The 20,521-nt window shown below is 46.4% G+C and overlaps 1 protein-coding gene across 1 annotated transcript in view; it reads right to left on the bottom strand.

The window, feature by feature from the left end:
• LOC126199081 (growth arrest-specific protein 2-like) overlaps positions 1–19,624 on the bottom strand; it is a gene marked incomplete at its 5' end in the record, with an annotated part of 263,695 nt that extends 244,071 nt beyond the window's left edge. The window contains one exon of the mRNA XM_049935818.1: positions 19,444–19,624. Within this exon, the coding sequence (XP_049791775.1) occupies positions 19,444–19,624 (181 nt within the window). The remainder of the gene's footprint in view (positions 1–19,443) is intronic.
• Positions 19,625–20,521: the final 897 nt, after the last annotated feature.

Here is a 20,521-nt window from a genome sequence, read left to right as displayed (position 1 = left end):
GCTTCAGACACACACTGGGTGTTTTTCCTACAGGTCGTCAGGTTCACATTCTTTGGTGTTTTCTTAGATATACACAGTTTCGTTTTTGCAACGTGTAGCTTGAGTCAGCCCAAACGAAACCCCCTCATCGTGTCTCACATACGATGCCCAGCGTCGACGGAAAGCACCGGTTTGTTTCCCATTGCAAACAGAACATTTTGAAATAGTAATTTTATGTGCCCACTCGATAGAGCGGTCCGAAATCACTCTAGTCCGTCATTCGATTTATCGATATGTGTTAATGGAAACAGTAAAACGCGAAGAATAATAGCAGCAGCTGAGCAGAGCTGCTGCAAGGCGGCAGAAATCAGCGCTGGCCAGAGCGGTGTTGCGGCTGATAAGAGTGCTGGTTATGCTCCGCATTTTACTGCCCCTGTTAATACACATCGATAAAACGAAGAGGAAGAGGATGTGGAACAAAAATGGAAAAAATTCAGAAACATCGTCCAGTACGCCTTAGATAAGTTCGTACCGACTAAGGTCCAAAGCGAGGGGAAAGATCCACCGTGGTATAACAATCATGTACGAAAGGTACTACGGAAACAAAGAAAGCTTCATCATAGGTTTAAGAGTAGTCGAATCATAGCTGATAAGGAAAAGCTGAACGAGGCGAAAAAGAGCGTAAAGAGAGCAATGAGAGAAGCATTCAACGAATTCGAACATAAAACATTGGCAAACAATCTAAACAAGAACCCTAAAAAGTTTTGGTCATATGTAAAATCGGTAAGCGGATCTAAATCCCCTATTCAGTCACTCGTTGACCACGATGGCACCGAAACAGAGGACGACCGAAGAAAGGCAGAAATACTGAATTCAGTGTTCCGAAACTGTTTCACTGCGGAAAATCGTAACACGGTCCCTGACTTCAGCCGTCGCACGGACGCCAAAATGGAAAATATTGAAATAAACGATATCGGAATTGAAAAACAACTGCTATCACTTAGTAGCGGGAAAGCATCCGGACCAGACGAGATACCCTGAAGATTCTACAGTGATTATGCTAAAGAACTTGCCCCCTTTCTATCAGCAATTTATCGTAGATCTCTGGAAGAACGTAAAGTACCTAGCGACTGGAAGAAAGCGCAGGTCGTTCCCATTTTCAAGAAGGGTCATAAATCAGATGCGAATAATTATAGGCCTATTTCGCTTACGTCAATCTGTTGTAGAATAATGGAACATGTTTTGTGTTCTCGTATTATGACGTTCTTAGATAATACAAATCTCCTTCATCATAACCAACATGGATTCCGCAAACAGAGATCATGTGAAACTCAGCTCGCCCTATTTGCCCAAGAAATTCACAGTGCCGTAGACACTGGCGAGCAGATTGATGCCGTATTCCTGGACTTCAGGAAGGCATTTGATACGGTTCCGCACTTACGTTTAGTGAAAAAAATACGAGGTTACGGAATATCGGACCAGGTTTGTGATTGGATTCAGGATTTCCTAGAAGAAAGAACACAACATGTCATTCTTAACGGTTCAAAATCTGCAGATGTAGAGGTAATTTCGGGAGTACCGCAAGGAAGCGTGATAGGACCTTTATTGTTTACAATATACATAAATGACTTAGTTGACAACATCGGTAGCTCCGTGAGGCTATTTGCAGATGACACGGTTGTCTACAAGAAAGTAGCAACATCAGAAGACTCGTACGTACTCCAGGAAGACCTGCAGAGGATTAATGAATGGTGCGACAGCTGGCAGCTTTCCCTAAACGTAGATAAATGTAATATAATGCGCATACATAGGGGCAGAAATCCATTCCAGTACGGTTATGCCATAGGTGGTAAATCATTGGAAGCGGTAACGACCGTAAAATACTTAGGAGTTACTATCCGGAGCGATCTGAAGTGGAATGATCACATAAAACAAATAGTGGGAAAAGCAGGCGCCAGGTTGAGATTCATAGGAAGAATTCTAAGAAAATGTGACTCATCGACGAAAGAAGTAGCTTACAAAACGCTTGTTCGTCCGATTCTTGAGTATTGCTCATCAGTATGGGACCCTTACCAGGTTGGATTAATAGAAGAGATAGACATGATCCAGCGAAAAGCAGCGCGATTCGTCATGGGGACATTTAGTCAGCGCGAGAGCGTTACGGAGATGCTGAACAAGCTCCAGTGGCGGACACTTCAAGAAAGGCGTTACGCAATACGGAGAGGTTTATTATCGAAATTACGAGAGAGCACATTCCGGGAAGAGATGGGCAACATATTACTACCGCCCACATATATCTCGCGTAATGATCACAACGAAAAGATCCGAGAAATTAGAGCAAATACGGAGACTTACAAGCAGTCGTTCTTCCCACGCACAATTCGTGAATGGAACAGGGAAGGGGGGATCAGATAGTGGTACAATAAGTACCCTCCGCCACACACCGTAAGGTGGCTCGCGGAGTATAGATGTAGATGTAGATGTACTGCACTAGACTAATTTTGGACCACTCTGTCGAATGGGCATGTAAAATTCCATTTTAGAAAACGCTTTGTCTGCAACGAGAAATATCGCCGCTTTGCATCGAGTCTGGGTGTCGAATGAAAGACGTGACAAGCAGTATTTGTCTGCTGTGATTCTATCTACACCTCGCTAAAATAAATTGCAAGTATCTACCGAAATACCAGACAGAATGCGCTGGCGACTAATAAGAGAGACACCCCGTATATACACTCGTCTGTACGGTGGACAAAAATACGGGCACACCTAAAACGGAATACATACCATGCGTAATACAGTATAGGTAGGGAACAGAAAGATTTGTAGGTAAATCGTTGGCATTCAAAACACCTTCTCGTCGTCTCCGAATGGATACAGGTCCCTGTACCATTCTACCTGCAGAATAATGACAAGTTGGGGTAACGATGATGGAGAAGGATGGGGATTGTGCTGCCTTTTATGCGAAGTAGACCACGAAGGCTCAATAATATTCAGATCTGGCGACTGTGGTGTCTAGGGGAGATGCGACAATTCAAACTCGTGTTCACAAAACCAGTCCTGGACGTTGCTGACTGTCTGAACTGGGTCCCCGTTGTCTTGGAACGCAGGATCGTCACTGGGGAACACTGTACCACAGGACGGACCTACTCAGCCGAATGTCCACACAGTGCTCGGCAGTCGTACCACCTCGTAGAGTACCAGAGGGGCCCACTGGACACCACGTTACGGCTGCACAAATCGTCACCGAACCGCCACCATGTTTCACTCTAGGGTACGTAAACTCGGCCACAAGTTAAAAACGTGTGTAACGAGACTTATCCGACCCAATGACGCTCTTCCATTGCTGCATAGGCCAGGTTTTGTGGCTTCGGCACCATGTTTCCCTGTTACGGGCATCTGCATCACTCTATGAGTCGTTTTGAAACTGAAGCTCGCCCTGCAACTCCCTACTTCTGGAACTCTCTTCGTATTGTTTTGACGGGGTTCGCGAGTGCCAAATTCACGTCCGGAATGAGTTTTGCAACTGTCGCCCTCTTATTTTTCGTCACAATCTTCTTCAGTGACCGTCCGTCACGATCACTCTACACGCAGTTCCTTCCCGGTTGTGACTTAGCAGATGGTGCTTTTCCGCTATCCTTGTATACGGTACGACTCTTCGATACGGTGACTATTAAAAGACAAAACACTTCGCCTTCCTCGGTTATGGGTGCACCCATCTTAGGGCACCGGCAATTTGCCGACGTTCGAATTCAGTTAACTCCGACATAATGCACTCACAAATATACAGAACGCTGTTCTGCCCGCTATTCGAAATAGGACCCATTTGAACGGACACACGCGTGCAGTCGTTTCTCCCGACGCTCAGAAAATTTCAGCAGGTTGTTTCTCCGCGACGCTGCTCGTGAGCTGAGTCGTTTTAGCCTCCACGAGCGAGGGAGAACGCGTCTGTAGTGCAGGGCGCGTCCACTGCCACTCAGGCGACCATCTCGATGAAACTTGACGCACTCCGTGAGCGAAAGATGTCTGACGGTTAATGGCTTCTTAGTAATCCCAGCACTCTTGTTTATTTTTGTGCCCACGCTGCAGGTGGAGTGTCAAGGAATGTCATAAGAGAAACGTCATTCGAACTTATGTCGAGTAATGGGAGGCGAATGAGAAACAGGAAGGTGGTGTGAGAAGCACATCTACGTGTACAAAATGCTGCAGAAGTGGGTAGGGCAGTCGGTGGAGCGCTTCTTCGCACAACACGAAGGTCCCAGTTTCGATTCCTGGCCTGGAACACAGGAAGTTCGAAACTAGCACATACTCTGCTGTAGAGTGGAAATTCATTCCACTACAGATATTGCTGCGGTGCATAAACAGCACAACCGCTGTTCAGGCTGGCGCAAAACGACATGTTGGGAAGTAGCGAACGAAGCGAGTGCTGGGTGTGCAACAGCTTTAATGGACGCCACTTCGGAGGAGACTCCCGCCGAACAACTTTTTCAAACAAATTTGCAGCATCGGTCTCGTTTACTTAGTAGCAGACTTCGTATATGACATTTTACGGCGGAGCGCAACAACACGCTCGAATACTGACACTGAATTGATCAACATTCGTGACACTTGTAACAGCATACGGACGTAGGTCAAGATCGAAAACAATTTCGTACTGTAATGCCGCGTTAAGTAATTCCTCATTAACCTACATACACAAAGCCTTAAAAAAGTGCCAAATATAGTTTCTTTTAATTTTTTAAAGACACCTGAAACGAGCATTTACAATCCTGCGCGATTATCGTTGTGATGTCGTCGTGTATTTACTGAACGATTTCTAACGACGCGAGCCAGCGTGGCACTTCGCTGTGTGCTTCGAGCCTAAAGGCACGTCCTGTATAAGGTTTCCGTTGCGTTTTCAACCGTTCTTTAACGGCATGTACGATAGCGTCCGTAATTAGGAATAATTGCCGATAATCGTTAAGAATATCGCTCGGTATTCCTGTAACTACTATTCTAGCACACATTGGTTGCAAAATTTCTGTATCTGAGAGAATACAAGACGGTACCCTGAAACTGCAAAAAGGTGGGAATTTAAGGAGATGGGATCTGGATAAACTGACAGAACCAGAGGTTGTACAGAGTTTCAGGGAGAGCATAAGCGAACGATTGACAATAATGGGGGAAAGACATACAGTAGAAGCATGGGTAGCTTTGAGAGATGAAATAGTGAACGGGGCAGACGATCAAGTAGGTAAAAAGACGAGGGCTAATAGAAATCCATGGGTAACAGAAGAGATATTGAATTTAAATGATGAAAGGAGAAAATATAAAAACGCAGTAAATGCAGCAGGCAAAAAGGAATACAAACGTCTCAAAAATGAGATTGACAGGAAGTGCATAATGGCTAAGCAGCGATGGCTAGAGGACAAATGTAAGAATGTAGAGGCTTATCTTACTAGGGGTAAGATACATACTGCCTACAGGAAAATTAAAGAGACCTTTGGAGGAAGGAGAACCACTTGCATGAATATCAAGAGCTTTGATGGAAACCCAGTTCTAAGCAAAGAAGGGAAAGCAGAAAGGTGGAAGGAGTATATAGAGGGTCTATATAAGGACGATGTTCTTGAGGACAATATTATGGAAATGGAAGAGGAGGTAGGAGAAGCTGAAATGGGAGATATGATACTGCGTGAAGAGTTTGACAGAGCACTGAAAGACCTGAGTCGAAAGAAGGCCCCGGGAGTAGACAACATTCCATTAGAACTACTGACGCCCTTGGGAGAGCCAGTCCGGACAAAACTGTACCATCTGGCGAGCAAGATTTATGAGACAGGCGAAATACCCACAGACTTCAAGAAGAATATGATAATTCCAATCCCAAAGAAAGCAGGTGTTGACAGATGTGAAAATTACCGAACAATCAGTTTAATAAGCAACAGCTGCAAAATACTAACGCAAATTCTTTACAGACGAATGGAAAAACTAGTAAAAGCCGACCTTGGGGAAGATCAGTTTGGATTCCGCAGAAATGTTGGAACACATGAGGCAATACTGACCTTATGACTTATCTTAGAAGAAAGATTAAGGAAAGGCAAACCTACGTTTCTAGCATTTGTAGACTTAGAGGAAGCTTTTGACAATGTTGACTGGAATACTCTCTTTCAAATTCTGAAGGTGGCAGGGGTAAAATACAGGGAGCGAAAGGCTATTTACAATTGGTACAGAAAGCAGATGGCAGTTATTAGATTCGAGGGGTATGAAAGGGAAGCAGTGGTTGGGAAGGAAGTGAGACAGGGTTGTAGCCTATCCCCGATGTTATTCAATCTGTATATTGAGCAAGCAATAAAGGAAACAAAAGAAAAGTTCGGAGTAGGTATTAAAATCCATGGAGAAGAAATAAAAACTTTGAGGTTCGCCGACGACATTGTAATTCTGTCAGAGACAGCAAAGGACTTGGAAGAGCAGTTGAACGGAATGGACAGTGTCTTGAAAGGAACATCAACAAAAGCAAAACGAGGATAATGGAATGTAGTCGAATTAAGTCGGGTGATGCTGAGGGAATTAGATTAGGAAATGAGACACTTAAAGTAGTAAAGGAGTTTTGCTATTTGGGGAGCAAAATAACAGACGATTGTCAAAGTAGAGAGGATATAAAAAGTAGACTGGCTATGGCAAGGTAAGCGTTTCTGAAGAAGAGAAATTTGTTAACATCGAGTATAGATTTAAATGTCAGGAAGTCGTTTCTGAAAGTATTTGTATGGAGTGTAGCCATGTGGACGATAAATAGTTTAGAGAAAAAAAGAATAGAAGCTTTCGAAATGTGGTGCTACAGAAGAATGCTGAAGATTAGATGGGTAGATCACATAACTAATGAGGAGGTATTGAATAGAACTGGGGAGAAGAGGAGCTTGTGGCACAACTTGACTAGAAGAAGGAATCGGTTGGTAGGACATGTTCTGAGACATCGAGGGATCAGCAATTTAGTATTGGAGGGCAGCGTGGAGGGTAAAAATCGTAGAGGGAGACCAAGAGATGAATACACTGAGCAGATTCAGAAGAATGTAGGCTGCAGTAGGTACTGGGAGATGAAGAAGCTTGCACAGGATAGAGTAGCATGGAGAGCTGCATCAAACCAGTCTCAGGACTGAAGACCACAACAACAGCAACCCTGAAACTGAGTCGTTTTGGAACATTAGTGTATGTGAGCTTTAGACTGGGTGCTGAGCAGCTTCTTTGTGCGGGAAGTTGGAGAGCCGAGAGCCGCAGGGGCTGGGGAGAGGCGGGCGCGGCTATCGACGGGCCGCCGCTGAGGCTGACGCCCGGGGTTTCCCTGCAGGGCGGGCTTCAGGGTCAACACGCTGCCCCCCAAACACCGCACCGACACTGCTCAGACAGCAGCGTGTCTTACCGCTAACAGCCAAAACTCCCGCCGAAGCGAGTGCGCTGCCAACTTCTCTCTGTTGCATTTCGCTAACGAGAAGGCTGATTGCGCAATAATACAGTTAAAAATCTGCTATCCCACGACCTAAGAATAACTAACACAGATATCAGTTACATATCTAATGGTGGACATATACTGAGGTAACAACATCCGTGGGCTAGCGGCGTCACGGACATATACCGAGGTAACAAAGTCCGTGGGCTAGCGACGTCACATGTACAGACGGCAGTAGCGTGGCGCACACAACATACAAAAGGGCACAGCTGTCATTTGAACTCAGCTGGTTCACGTGAAAAGGTTTCCGACATGATTATGGTCGCACCACGGGAATTAAGATACAGTGAACGCGGAAAGGTAATTGCAGCTAGACGCATGGGACATCCTATTTCGGAACTCGTCAGGGAATAGAACATTCCGAGATCCACAAGATCAATAGTGTGCCGAGAATACCAAATTCCAGGCATTACCTTTCACCACGGGCAACGCAGTGGCCGACGGCCGTCACTTAATGAACCGAGAGCAGCGGCATTTGCGTGGAGTTCTCAGTGGTTGCAAACGAGCAACACTGGTTGAAATAATCGCAGAAATCAATGTGCGACGTACGACGAACTTAACCGTGAGGACAGTGTGGCGAAGTGTGGCGTTAACGGGCTGCGGCGGCAGACAAGCGACGTGAGCGCTCGTGCTAACGGCACGACATCGCCTCCAGCGCCTGTCCTGGGGTTGTGACCGAGTCGGTCGGACGCCACGCGACTGGTAAACCGTGGCCTAGCCAGTTGAGTCCCGACTCCAGCTGGTAACAGCTCGTGGTTGAGACAGTGTGTGGTACGAACCCACGAAACTGTGGACCCAACCTGTCGAGGCACTGTGCAAGCCGGCAGTGGCTCAGTAATGGTGTGGGCTGTGTTTCCCGGGAACGGACTGGGTCCGCTCGTCCAGCTGAACCGATCATTGCCTCGAAATGGTTGTGTTCGGTTACTTGGAGATCATTTCCAGCCACTCGTGGACTTTATGTTCCAAAACAACGACGGAATTTTTGTGGATGTCGTCGGGCCACAGTTGTTCGCGATTGCTTTGAAGAACATTCTGGACAGTTTGAGCGAGTGATTCGCCCACCCAGATCGCCCGAATCCTATCGAACATTTTTGGGACACAATCGATAGGTTAGTTCGTGCACAAAATCCCGCACCAGCAACATTTTCGCAATTCTGGACGGCTATAGAGGCAGCAATGCTCAATATTTCTGCAGCGGACTTCCGACGACTTCTTGAGTCAATTCCACGTCGAGTTGTCGCACTACCCCGGGAAAAAGGAGGTCCGACACGATATTAGGAGCTATCCCACGGCTTTTGTCGCCTCACTGCACGTGGCAAATGGTTGACGTGAAGAAAAATCTCTCAAACCTTCACCGGTTTCTATCAATTATTGATACATTACGCAAAGGTCAATGCCCTGATATAAATCCAACTACCATCATATGAAGGATTCCGAGACTCATTTTATTCCTGGCGTATAAGCGACGTCAGTGCATTAACTGCGGTGGCAGTGTGAACTAACAACACTGAACAACAGATGTGCATACGACCAGTCAGCTGTGAGCAGGCAGTGTTAAGCAGTGTGTCAACGTTGTTGCGTCACAAATCTCAATGGACCAACATGTCTAAGTCAAGGGTTACAGACACTCTCCAGAATGTTCTAAGAAGAGAAAAGTGTGTGCAGTTTTTGCTCCGCACGCGTTCACTCGCGTACAAAAGCAGCGACGCCAGGACTTGACTGAACTGCAGAACGTGGGCAAATCTTTCCTGAAAAAAACTTTCACGGCGGCGAGACTTCGTGCTGTCACTACGAACCTACCACGAAACGATACAGTGCTGAAGCTTCGCACAGCGGTTGAAGCCAATGTGACGCGCGAGTGGAAGAATATTCCGAAGGAGGACTTCTCTGACAGTTTCACGTGGCTGTATGAAGTTCATGTTCGTCGTAGTCAGATGAGGGGAGACTTTATAGAACACCTGAAGCATTAATACCAGCACCTTCACTTTTCTCTATTTTTTTTTTTTTTATTATTCCAGTCTCGAAACACCCTCATTCATTCAATCTTCCATTCCTACGAAGTTTTTGCACTCCCTTCCTTCAAATCCTAGGAATCCATGCACTCAGTAATTTTGTACATTGGAGTGGCCGAGAGTTCTACGCGCTTCAGGCTGGAACCGCGCGACCGCTACGGTCGCACGTCCGAATCCTGCCTCGGGCATGGATGTGTCTGATGTCCTTAGGTTAGTTAGGTTTAAGTACTTCTATGTTCTAGGGGACTAATGACCGCAGATGTTAAGTCCCATAGTGCTCAGAGCCATTTGAACCAATTTTGTACATTACTTTGAACTTTTACGACCGTATTGGGCACATTCTTGGAGAAATTTAAAAATAAACGCCAGCAGTACCGATTTTGTATTCATCTCTTTGCTAAAGCCATAATTCTTTTCATTTCACATGACCATCTTCAGATGAAATTTCGATCAAACAAGCGTGATATTAACGAAGAAATAATGAGTTATCACACAGTGCAAAAGCAAACGACATGTTGCCAACAGCATTAAGTGCTTAATATGTAAATGCAGATAGGTACGTACGCCTGTATGTAAGCCTTTGTAACACAATGATTGCTGGCTTTTAATTGCAATTTTCTCTCAATATACAAGGTAAATAAAAACTTGTGTTAGAAACTTTGGCGATTTATTCTTGACATCAAACATTACAGAAAGCTCATGGTTATAAAAATCCTTTTGTTTGGAGGTATATGAAAGGAATTCCCTGTAGTGTAACCTGGTTGTGTAATTTACTTCAAACGCACATTTATTATTCACTTTCTTGTTGATAGTCGGTCATGGTATATGTTTTGTTTTCTGGTTGTCGTCTGTTCTCTCTCAGAGTAACTTTCACCAGAACGCATCACAACGATATATTTATTGTCTTAAATGACGGATATGCACCACGTGTACGGTCTAGCAGGTCTGGACATGGACGCAGCACGTCAACTTTATGCTGAACGTTACCCTCGTAGGCTGTCAGTTACCTTGCCCACGAACGTTTGTAGGACTCCGCAAACACCTGCGGTAGAGACTCATTTGAGGAGAGAGTTGCAGGTGATGGAATAGCACACAATGTACGAATGCTTGAGCTCCAAGAATGGGTTCCTCATATTGTGGATCAGCTCCCACCAAGTAGTACAAGGAGGATAGCGAGAGGGGAAGGTGTTAATCGCATGAGATTCTGCAAGATTCAGAACGAAAATCTACTGTACCCGCATCGCCTTAACCGGTGTAAAAAGTAAATGAGACGGACTTTTAGCCAAGAACAACTTTCTTCAACGCATGTTAGGGCAGTGTGATGTGTTTCTGCAGTCCTTGGCAAGTACGTTATTCGCTGATGAAGCTACCTTTTCACGTAATTGGTTCTCCAATCACCATAACAATGAAGTATGGGCTTAAGAAAACACTGATGAAGTGCGACAAGACTGACGTTAACAGAGGTTCGGGCTCAACATGTCGGGTGGAATCATTCACGATGAGGTCTATGGCCTCCACTTCTTTCGGCAACGTCTCCCTAGAAAAACGTGTCAGCAGTTTATCAGACACGAGTTACTTCATTTACTTGATGTTGTACCTCCAAACGTCATTCAACGAACGTAGTTTATGTACGATGGTCCTTCACCTCATTTTACACGGATAGTTAGCCAGTGTCTCCTTAACCAGTTTCCGAACAGCTGGATTGGTCGACGGGGATCCATTGGAGGATGACCTGCTCTATTTAAATACAACGGATTTTTTCTTTCGGAAACAGTTAAAATCACTGGTGTACTGAACTCCAGTACTCAATGTCGGTGTTCTTAGGGAGCGTATCCATAATCGATGTAACCAAATACGTAACACACGAGGAGTTTAGAACGCAGGCTCCGGACATTCACGGAAGCATGAGGTGGTCAGTTCCAACAATTTTTGTAAGTTTATTTGGTAAATTATAATTTTTCTGCCATAAATAATAAATCCTTTCATACCTCCCAAATGAAGGATTTTCGGACCCATGTTCATACGCACTTTTGTAATGTTTTAACATCAAGAATAAATCCCTAAAGCTTGTGATGCGCGCCCTTATGCACCCTGTGTACTCGTGCATGCTGCCCCCTCCCTCCTGTACCAGCTGACAGGGCTCCCTCATACCTTCAAACGAGTGGAATACCTTCGCCAGTACTATGCCTTCCGCAAAAACGGATCCCAAAGGCCCACTGAGTCACACACGTCCTTGCGGCCCCTGGCCTCTGCCACCGTGTCCAGCTTCCTCACATCCTTTCCTAGGATCATTTCAACCGCGTTCGGCACCATCAAATCATTCCTGAGATTCCAAACGGAAGCTGCAATCCACGTAACTGCAACGCTACGGCCGCCTCCCACCGCCTACGTCTCGTTTCCTCCTCCTCCTCCTCCTCATCATCATTTAAGACTGATTATGCCTTTCAGCGTTCAGTCTGGAGCATAGTCCCCCTTATAAAATTCCTCCATGATCCCCTATTCAGCGCTAACATTGATGCCTCTTCTGATGTTAAGCCTATTACTTCAAAATCATTCTTAACCGAATCCAGGTATCTTCTCCTTGGTCTAGCCCGACTCCTCCTACCCTCTACTGCTGAACCCATGAGTCTCTTGGGTGACCTTGCTTCTCCCATGCGTGTAACATGACCCCACCATCTAAGCCTGTTCGCCCTGACTGCTACATCTATAGAGTTCATTCCCAGTTTTTCTTTGACTTCCTCATTGTGGAGATCCTCCTGCCATTGTTCCCATCTACTAGTACCTGCAATCATCCTAGCTACTTTCATATCCGTAACCTCAACCTTATTGATAAGGTAACCTGAATCCACCCAGCTTTCGCTCCCATACAACAAAGTTGGTCGAAAGATTGAACGGTGCACAGATAACTTGGTCTTGGTACTGACTTCCTTCTTGCAGAAGAGAGTAGATCGTAGCTGAGCGCTCACTGCATTAGCTTTGCTACACCTCGCTTCCAGTTCTTTCACTATGTTGCCATCCTGTGAGAATGTGCATCCTAAGTACTTGAAACCGTCCACCTGTTCTTTGATCCTCCTATTTGCCACTCAATCCGTTTATATCTCTTTCCCTCTGACATTACTTTCGTTTTGGAGATGCTAATCTTCATACCATAGTCCTTACATTTCTGATCTAGCTCTGAAATATTACTTTGCAAACTTTCAATCGAATCTGCCATCACAACTAAGTCATCCGCATATGCGAGACTGCTTATTTTGTGTTCGCATATCGTTATCTCACCCAGCCAGTTTATTGTTTTCAACATATGATCCATAAATAATACGAACAACAGTGGAGACAGGTTGCAGCCTTGTTTTACCCCTGAAACTACTCTGAACCATGAACTCAATTTACCGTCAACTCTAACTGCTGCCTGACTATCTATGTAAAGACCTTTAATTGATTGCAAAAGTTTGCCTCCTATTCCATTATCTCGTAGAACAGACAATAACTTCCTTCTAGGAACCCGGTCATATGCCTTTTCTAGATCTATAAAGCATAGATACAAATCCCTATTCCACTCGTAACACTTCTCCATTATTTGCCGTAAGCTAAAGATCTGGTCCTGACAACCTCTAAGGGGCCTAAACCCACACTGATTTTCATCCAATTTGTCCTCAACTAATACTCGCACTTTCGTTTCAACAATACCTGAGAAGATTTTATCCACAACGTCTCCTGACATTCTTTAATATTCATCCCACATCCTTCCTCCAGTTCCATCTGCAACCAAACCCCTTATCTAAAAAAGGAGCGCACAGCAGCACAATCTTCACAAGATTCAATACCATACAAGTAAACAACATCACATCAGCCTTCCGGTCACAGTTTATCTTTGATCAATGAGTTCATTTTTACTTGTTTTATCCAAGGGCCTAATAGCGGAAATATTACTATTGCGAGTCTGCTGTCTACTCGGGGATGTGATTAACTTGAGGGCGTGCTAAAAAGTCACGCATACGATTTCTTTTATGTGAAAACTCTTAAAGCTTTGTAAATAAAACAAACGTTACTAACATTGTACATCTTCTTTCTTCAGGTCTACATATTTATTTCTCGACGAAAACGTTTCTCTTAGCGAGAGATCAGTTTCTTGCTACCGTCACTGAAAAATGACTTTGTTGCAGAGCCACGACCTCATTTCTGCTCGCACTGCTTCATCTCTATCGAAGTGAAGTCCTGGAAGGCGTTTTTTTAAGATTTGAGAACAACTGAAAATCGGATGGGGGCCAAATCCGGACTGCATGGCGGACGATGGATGACAGAAGCTGAACCCGGGGCGCCGTGCTGTTGCCGGTGTCGCAGCGCTCGTGTGTAGCGTGGCCTGCCAGGAGCTGCTGCGTGCTCCGTGCTCCGTGTGTGGGCGGACTGTCAACTCGAGCACAGCACGCACAGGCGTAATTACGTTACACACCGCTACGATTCGCAGCCTTCTACCGGCAGAGAGCTGCAAATAAGCAGACACGAAGAATAAGGGTGTATTTATTTGATAACCTATAAGTGTTCACACATAAAGAAATTCGGAGGCATTCCTTGTCAGCACGCCGTCGTAGATATAAAAGAACTTGTCTCACACATTGTAAAGAAATTGAATGTAAAATTAACGTGTTTCGATTAACAGGAGAGAGAGACAAGTTGCGACGTAAAAGCGCCGCATTTCGTCACGGGATCCTCCATTCGGGAGAGAGCGTTGCGCAGGTGCTTAACAAACATCAGTGGCAAACGGTACAAGAGAGGCGTTGTGCATCGCCGAGAGATTTAATGCTGAATTTCCGAGAGAGTACCTACCTGGAAGAGTCGGACGACACGTTACTGCGTCCCGCGAAGTGGGCACAACGAGAAAATTCGAGAAATCAGAGCTGATTATGGAGATTTACCGACACTCATCCTTCGCACACACCATACGTGAATGAAACAGGGGCGGTGGAAGCAGATATGGTACTATAAGTACCCTCTACCACACTCCGTCTGGTGGCTTGCGGGGTATAGGTGTAGCTGAGGAGGTTGCGCTGCATTCCGTTTGTGTCATCCGTACGTCGTATAATGTCACGTTCCGGAGAGGTGCAACAGTTGTTACCGTGAAAGGAAGAGGTAAACCCCAAAGATGGGACAGATTGTAAATGGCAAGACAAAGCGATACTGCATTTCCCGGTCATCAGCATAAGCGCCTTTGTCCTGGGTTATACTTCGCACGTCTCTGCAGCGTCTTGGTCGAACGGGGTATGTGGCGCGATTGTTGTGGCTTAGTCCGTTGCCCGTCCTTTCCCCAGCGTCTGTCTTCAGTCGCTTTCCTGCGGAGCAGATCGAATAGTGCTGCTTCGCTTATATCGGTCCATTGTCCGATCAAAGCTGGATTATGGGAGCTTTGTCTACTCTTCTGCCCGGCCGTCAATCTTACGCCGTCTAAACTCTATCCACCATCGGGGGTTACGTCTGGCGACCGGAACATTCTGAACCAGCCCTGTTGAGAGTCTGTATCCCGCAGCTGCCGAATTACCGCTAAACTACCGGCACGATATGTTGCTTTGTCGGTACGCCTGCCGACTGATATCAATGCCCGACCACCCGTCATATTTCTCCTTCTTTGACGACTCTCTCGACAGCCAATACGGGCTGCATGTCTCTGCCCTGTTACCTCCTGGAGTTTGCTTTCGTCGCCTGCTTCAGCAACTTGATTTTACGCTCCCTACGACTTTTCGAGTGGGTGAGAGTCCGACGCCACCTTGGCTCCAGGCTCAGGTTCGCGTTCACCTTGAACTCAGCTCGCTCCCAAAGGAGAGGACCGCGGATTCGATATACCGCTCGAGGTTTGTCGAACTTCGTTCGAGGCTCGCTAATAACGTCTTTATTTACACAGATGGCTCCAAGACTACTGCTGGCGTCGGATGTGCCTTTGTCGTTGGGGATGATACCTTTCAATACCGGCTCCTTGACCAGTGCTCAAGCTTCACAGCTGAGCTTTTTGCTCTCTATCAGGCTGTTCAGTATATCCGCCGCCATCGCCATTCTCCCTCTGCCATCTGCTCTGATTCTTTGAGCGTCATTCAGTCTCCGTGACCCATATTCGGACCACCCTCTCGTGCAACGAATTCAACGGTCCCTTCAGTCGCTAGCTGATACCGGCGCTTCTGTCTTTTTTTTTTTTTTTTTTTTTTTTGGTGGATTCCTGGCCACGTTGGTGTACCTGGGAACGAAGCTGCTGATGCTGCGGCCAAGGCTTTTGTCCTCCTGCCTCTGACAGCTTCCTTTTGTGTCCCATCAACTGATGTAAGTGGGGTTCTTTGTCGGCGCGTTTAATCATTGTAGCGTGAGGCTTCGTCCTCTCTCCATGAAAATAAGCGTAGGGCCATCAAACGGATCCCGACGGCTTGGACCTTCCCGGCGAGAGGAGGTCATTTTGGCCAGGTTGCGGATTGGGCACTGCCGATTTAGCCACCGCTACCTGCTGTCCGGTGACCCTGCCCCTCCGTGCCCCTGTGGTCATCCATTGACGGTGCGCCACGTTTTATTGTCCTGTCCCCGTTTCACTCACCCTCGTGTTGTCCTGTGTCTGCCGTCTACCTTACAGGAACTTTTAGCTGATGACGCTCCAGCAGCTGCTCGAGTCCTTCGTGTTATTACACTGACGGACTTGTCCAAAAAGATCTAACTCTTTTTATTTTGTTTCTCTGGGTCTTTGTAAGTACTTTCTGATGTTTCCCCCTTGCGTTTTTATACGCTATTAGTGCACTAACGTTTGTGACTGGGCGCTAATGACTTTAGTAGTTGAGCGCCCTAAAAATAAAAAAATTGGTATTCTGTTTAGAAGCTAAAAATTATAATAATGAGGATAATTATTTCATAAATAACTCAAAATCCTAAGACGGAACCAACTGTATCGTGACTGTTATTATGAACTTCCCACCATGGCTACTTCTATAGCACAAGCTTCAAAATGGTAATCACATTAAAATCGTAGGGTGTACGAGGGGCGTTTGAAAAGTCAATGCAAAAATAAAAACTACTTACTTGTTTGGGGTAAACCCCTTCTTATTTTTGACATAGTCTCCTTTTAGACTTATACACGCTGTTCTAATTCGTTGATCCCTTCCGAATAATAGAAATTGTCCAAGTCTGCAAAATAGCTATTAGTTGCTGCAATCACATCCTCATTTGAATAAAATCTTTGTCCCGCCAGCCATTTCTTCAAATTGAGGAACAGGCAGTAGTCTGAGGAAGCGAAGTCTGGAGAATAGGGGGATGTGAACGAGTTGGAATCCTATTTCCAATAATTTTGCGACCACAACTGCCGAGGTGTGTGCTGGTGCATTGTCTTGATGGAAAAGGACTTTTTTGTGGTCCACTTGCCGGCATTTTTCTTGCAGCTCGGTTTTCAAACGATCCAATAATGATAAATAATATTCACCTGTAATAGTTTTACCCTTTTCCAGATACTCAATCAGGATTATCCCTTCCGAATCCCAAAAGACAGTCGCCATAACCTTTCCGGCCGAAGGAATGGTCTTCGCCTTTTTTGGTGCAGATTCTCCCTTGGTAACCCATTGTTTACATTGTTTTTTGGTCTCAGGAGTATAGTAATGTATCCATGTTTCATCCACAGTGACGAAACGATGCTCAAAGTCCTGCGGTTTCTTCCTGAACAGCTGCAAACCATCCTTGCAACACTTCACACGATTCCGTTTTTGGTCAAGCGTGAGCAATCGCGGAACCAGTCTTGTTGATAGCTTTCTCATGTCTAAATGTTTATGTAAAACATTATGTACCCCTTCATTCGAGATTCCCACAGCAATCTCACGCGCCTTAATTGTTCTGTCATCCGTCACCATATCATGGATTTTATCAATGATTTCTGGAGTCGTTACCTTCACAGGGCGTCCAGAACGTTCATCATCAGTTGTGCCCATATGGTCACTTGGAAAATTTTGAAACCACTTACAAATTGTTCTAATCGAAGGTGCAGAGTCACCGTAATGTTTATCAAGCTTCTCTTTAGTCTCCTGAGGCGTTTTGCCTTTCATAAAGTAATGTTTAATCACCACAAGAAATTCTTTTTCGTCCATTTTTTTGACAATCACTCGACTTCCTTGGTTCACACGAATGCCAAACACAAAGAAATAGACCAATATGGCTGAAACTTGGTGTGCGTTTTTTCCAAAGATCCTACTAACCAAACATGACCTCGATACGCGCGGGTGGTGCCGTCTCTTGGACTTTGCACGGACTTTTCAAACGCCCTTCGTATTTTGTATTACTTCTTAATTTAATAGCAACTCCGGCGCCCACTTCGCTTCTCAGAGTACCAGGTGATCAAAAAGTCAGTATAAATTTGAAAACTGAATAAATCACGCGATAATGTAGATAGAGCGGTACAAATTGACACACATGCTTGGAATGACATAGGGTTTTATTAGAACAAAAAAAAAAAAATACATGAGTTCAAAAAATGTCTGACAGATGGCGCTTCATCTGATCAGAATAGCAATAATTAGCATAACAAAATAAGACAAAGCAAAGATGATGTTCTTTACAGGAAATGCTCAATATGTCCATCATCATTCCTCAACAATAGCTGTAGTCGAGGAATAATGTTGTGAACAGCACTGTAAGGCATGTCCGGAGTTATGGTGAGGCATTGGCGTTGGATGTTGTCTTTCAGCATCCCTAGAGATGTCGGTCGATCACGATACACTTGCGACTTCAGGTAACCCCAAAGCCCATAATCGCACGGACTGAGGTCTGGGGACCTGGGAGGCCAAGCATGACCACAGTGGCGGCTGAGCACACGATCATCACTAAACGACGCGCGAAGAGATCTTCCACGTGTCTAGCAATACTTTTTTTTTAGTTCTAAGAAAACCCCATGTCGTTCCAAGCATGTGTGTCAATTTTTACCTCTCTATGTACATTATTCCGTGGTTTATTAAGTTTTCAGATTTATTCTGACTTTGTGATCACCCGGTAGTTCGTGTTCCCCGGGTTACAATGAATTCCAACGTAAGTTTCTCAGTCAAGGTGGGCGAAGGGAAACGAACAAAACGATCGGTCAGAAAATGGAAACCACTGTGAAAATAAAAACTGTTTTGTTTGCAACACTTAACTAGACCTTCCAGCTACTTCTCTACATAGTCGCCGCTCCAGTTTAGACATTTGTGAAGCGTTGTACCAACGTTCCGAAACACTCGTCGTAGAAGCAAGCCGCCTGTGCTTGCTGCCAATTCTCTACGCTAGTCTACAGCTCGTTGTCTCTGCCAGAAAGTTGTCTTCATAGCTAGCGGTTCATGTGAGCAGAGATGAAACTCAGGGAGAGTCAGTTGCGGGCTCTATTGCGGGTGATCAGACACCTCCACCTCCCATCAAAAAGGCTGCAGGAGCGTCGTTTTGCCCCTTGAGAGCGCTGCCGAGAATTGTCATGCAGAGGGAAACGTGTGGCACTTACGTTATGTGGGCTGCATGGCATCAGGCGAAATCTCACACCACGCCCTCGTACTTTGCGGGAAACACTATTGCACGCATCTTTACGTGGTCACTGTACACTCAAAACTGAAAAGACCGAGGTGACGCAATCGACGGGCATTCTAGAGACACTGCCCAACACATCTGTGCAAAGCTTCATCGGATTTTCACTGTGGTTTCCATTTCGCACCCCATCGGATCTTACTTCCGAATAGCCCCGGTAACTACAGAAAAGAGTCGTGGCCATACTTCCACACACCGCTGGTAGCCGTCTAGGCAGCCACATTGCGTGCGCGACTCGCGTGCGAACCGTCGGATTGCTTAGGATTCGCGTGCGAGCAGCGATCGGCGACCTGTCGCTGCAGTTTGCGCACACACGTCCAGTCTACGGAGCTATCGGTCGCCCTACGCAATCCGCCGCTCGCGTGTAGGGCCCTCTACGCGTCTACGAGTTTTCGCTGCCCACAGCCAGCCAGCCGCTGGACTCACCGAGCGTCTTGTTGATCCAGTCGGCGAGGTCCTCGACGAGCGGCAGCAGCTGGCGGCCGTGCGCGGCGCGGATGCGCTCCTGGAACACCTCGGCGCACTCCTGCTCGGTCTCGGGCAGCGGCTGCGGCTGCGGGGGCGGCTGCGGGGGCGTGCCCTGGGGCAGCGAGGCGGGCCCGCCGTCCTGCAGCGCGCCCCAGCCGCCCCCGGACCGCCGCCAGCGGCCGCTGCCCGCGCGCGCCAGCCCCGTGCCCGACACCGCCCCCGCAGCCGCCGCTGCCGCCGCCCCCGCAGAAGTCGGCGTCATCGCCGGCGCCGTGGTCGGCCGCCGCCGCGCAGACCCCGCCACGCCTGCGACAGAACACCGAAGCGTCCGGTCAGCCACCAGCAGCGGGTAGCACACTGTAAACGTATGAATTAGGTTCCCAGGTATGTGAGTGGCCCGATGACTCCCTAAGTAATACAACCAGCGTGTTGTCCTCGATGGCGAGTGGTTATCTGAGTGTCCCAGGGAAGTGTGATATGACTGCTGTTATTTTCTATGTACATGAATGACCTGGCGGAAAGGGCGGGCAGCAATCTGCAGTTGTTTCCTGATGACGTTGTGGTGTACGAAAAGGTATCGAAGCTGAGAGACTGTAGGAGGATAGAAGATGACTTAGACAAACATTCTACTTGGTATGATGAATGGAAGCTAGCTCTAAATGTAGGAAAATGCACGTTAGTGCGGATGGGTAGGAAAACACATTCGGATACAGCGTTAGTAGTGTTGAGCTTGACACAGTCACGTCGTTTAAATATCTGGGCGTAACGTTGCAAAGCGATATGAGCTGGAACGAGCGTGTGAGGGGTGTCGTAGGGAAGGCCAATGGTCGACTTCGGTTCACTGGGAGACTTCCAGGTAGGAGAGTGTGGTTCATCTGTCAAGGAGGCGGCATACAGGACCCTAATGCGACCTACTCTCGAGACCTGCTCCAGTTTTTGGGACATCGACGCAATTCAGAGGCGAGCTGCTACATTTTTCACCAGTAGGCTCTATCAACACACAAGTGTTATGGAGAGGCTTCGGGAATGTAAATGG

Source organism: Schistocerca nitens, chromosome 8 (genome assembly GCF_023898315.1).
Source record: "Schistocerca nitens isolate TAMUIC-IGC-003100 chromosome 8, iqSchNite1.1, whole genome shotgun sequence".
NCBI lineage: Eukaryota > Metazoa > Arthropoda > Insecta > Orthoptera > Acrididae > Schistocerca > Schistocerca nitens.
Note: the sequence above shows the minus strand (reverse complement) of the source record. Positions and strands in the feature narration are given on the sequence as shown.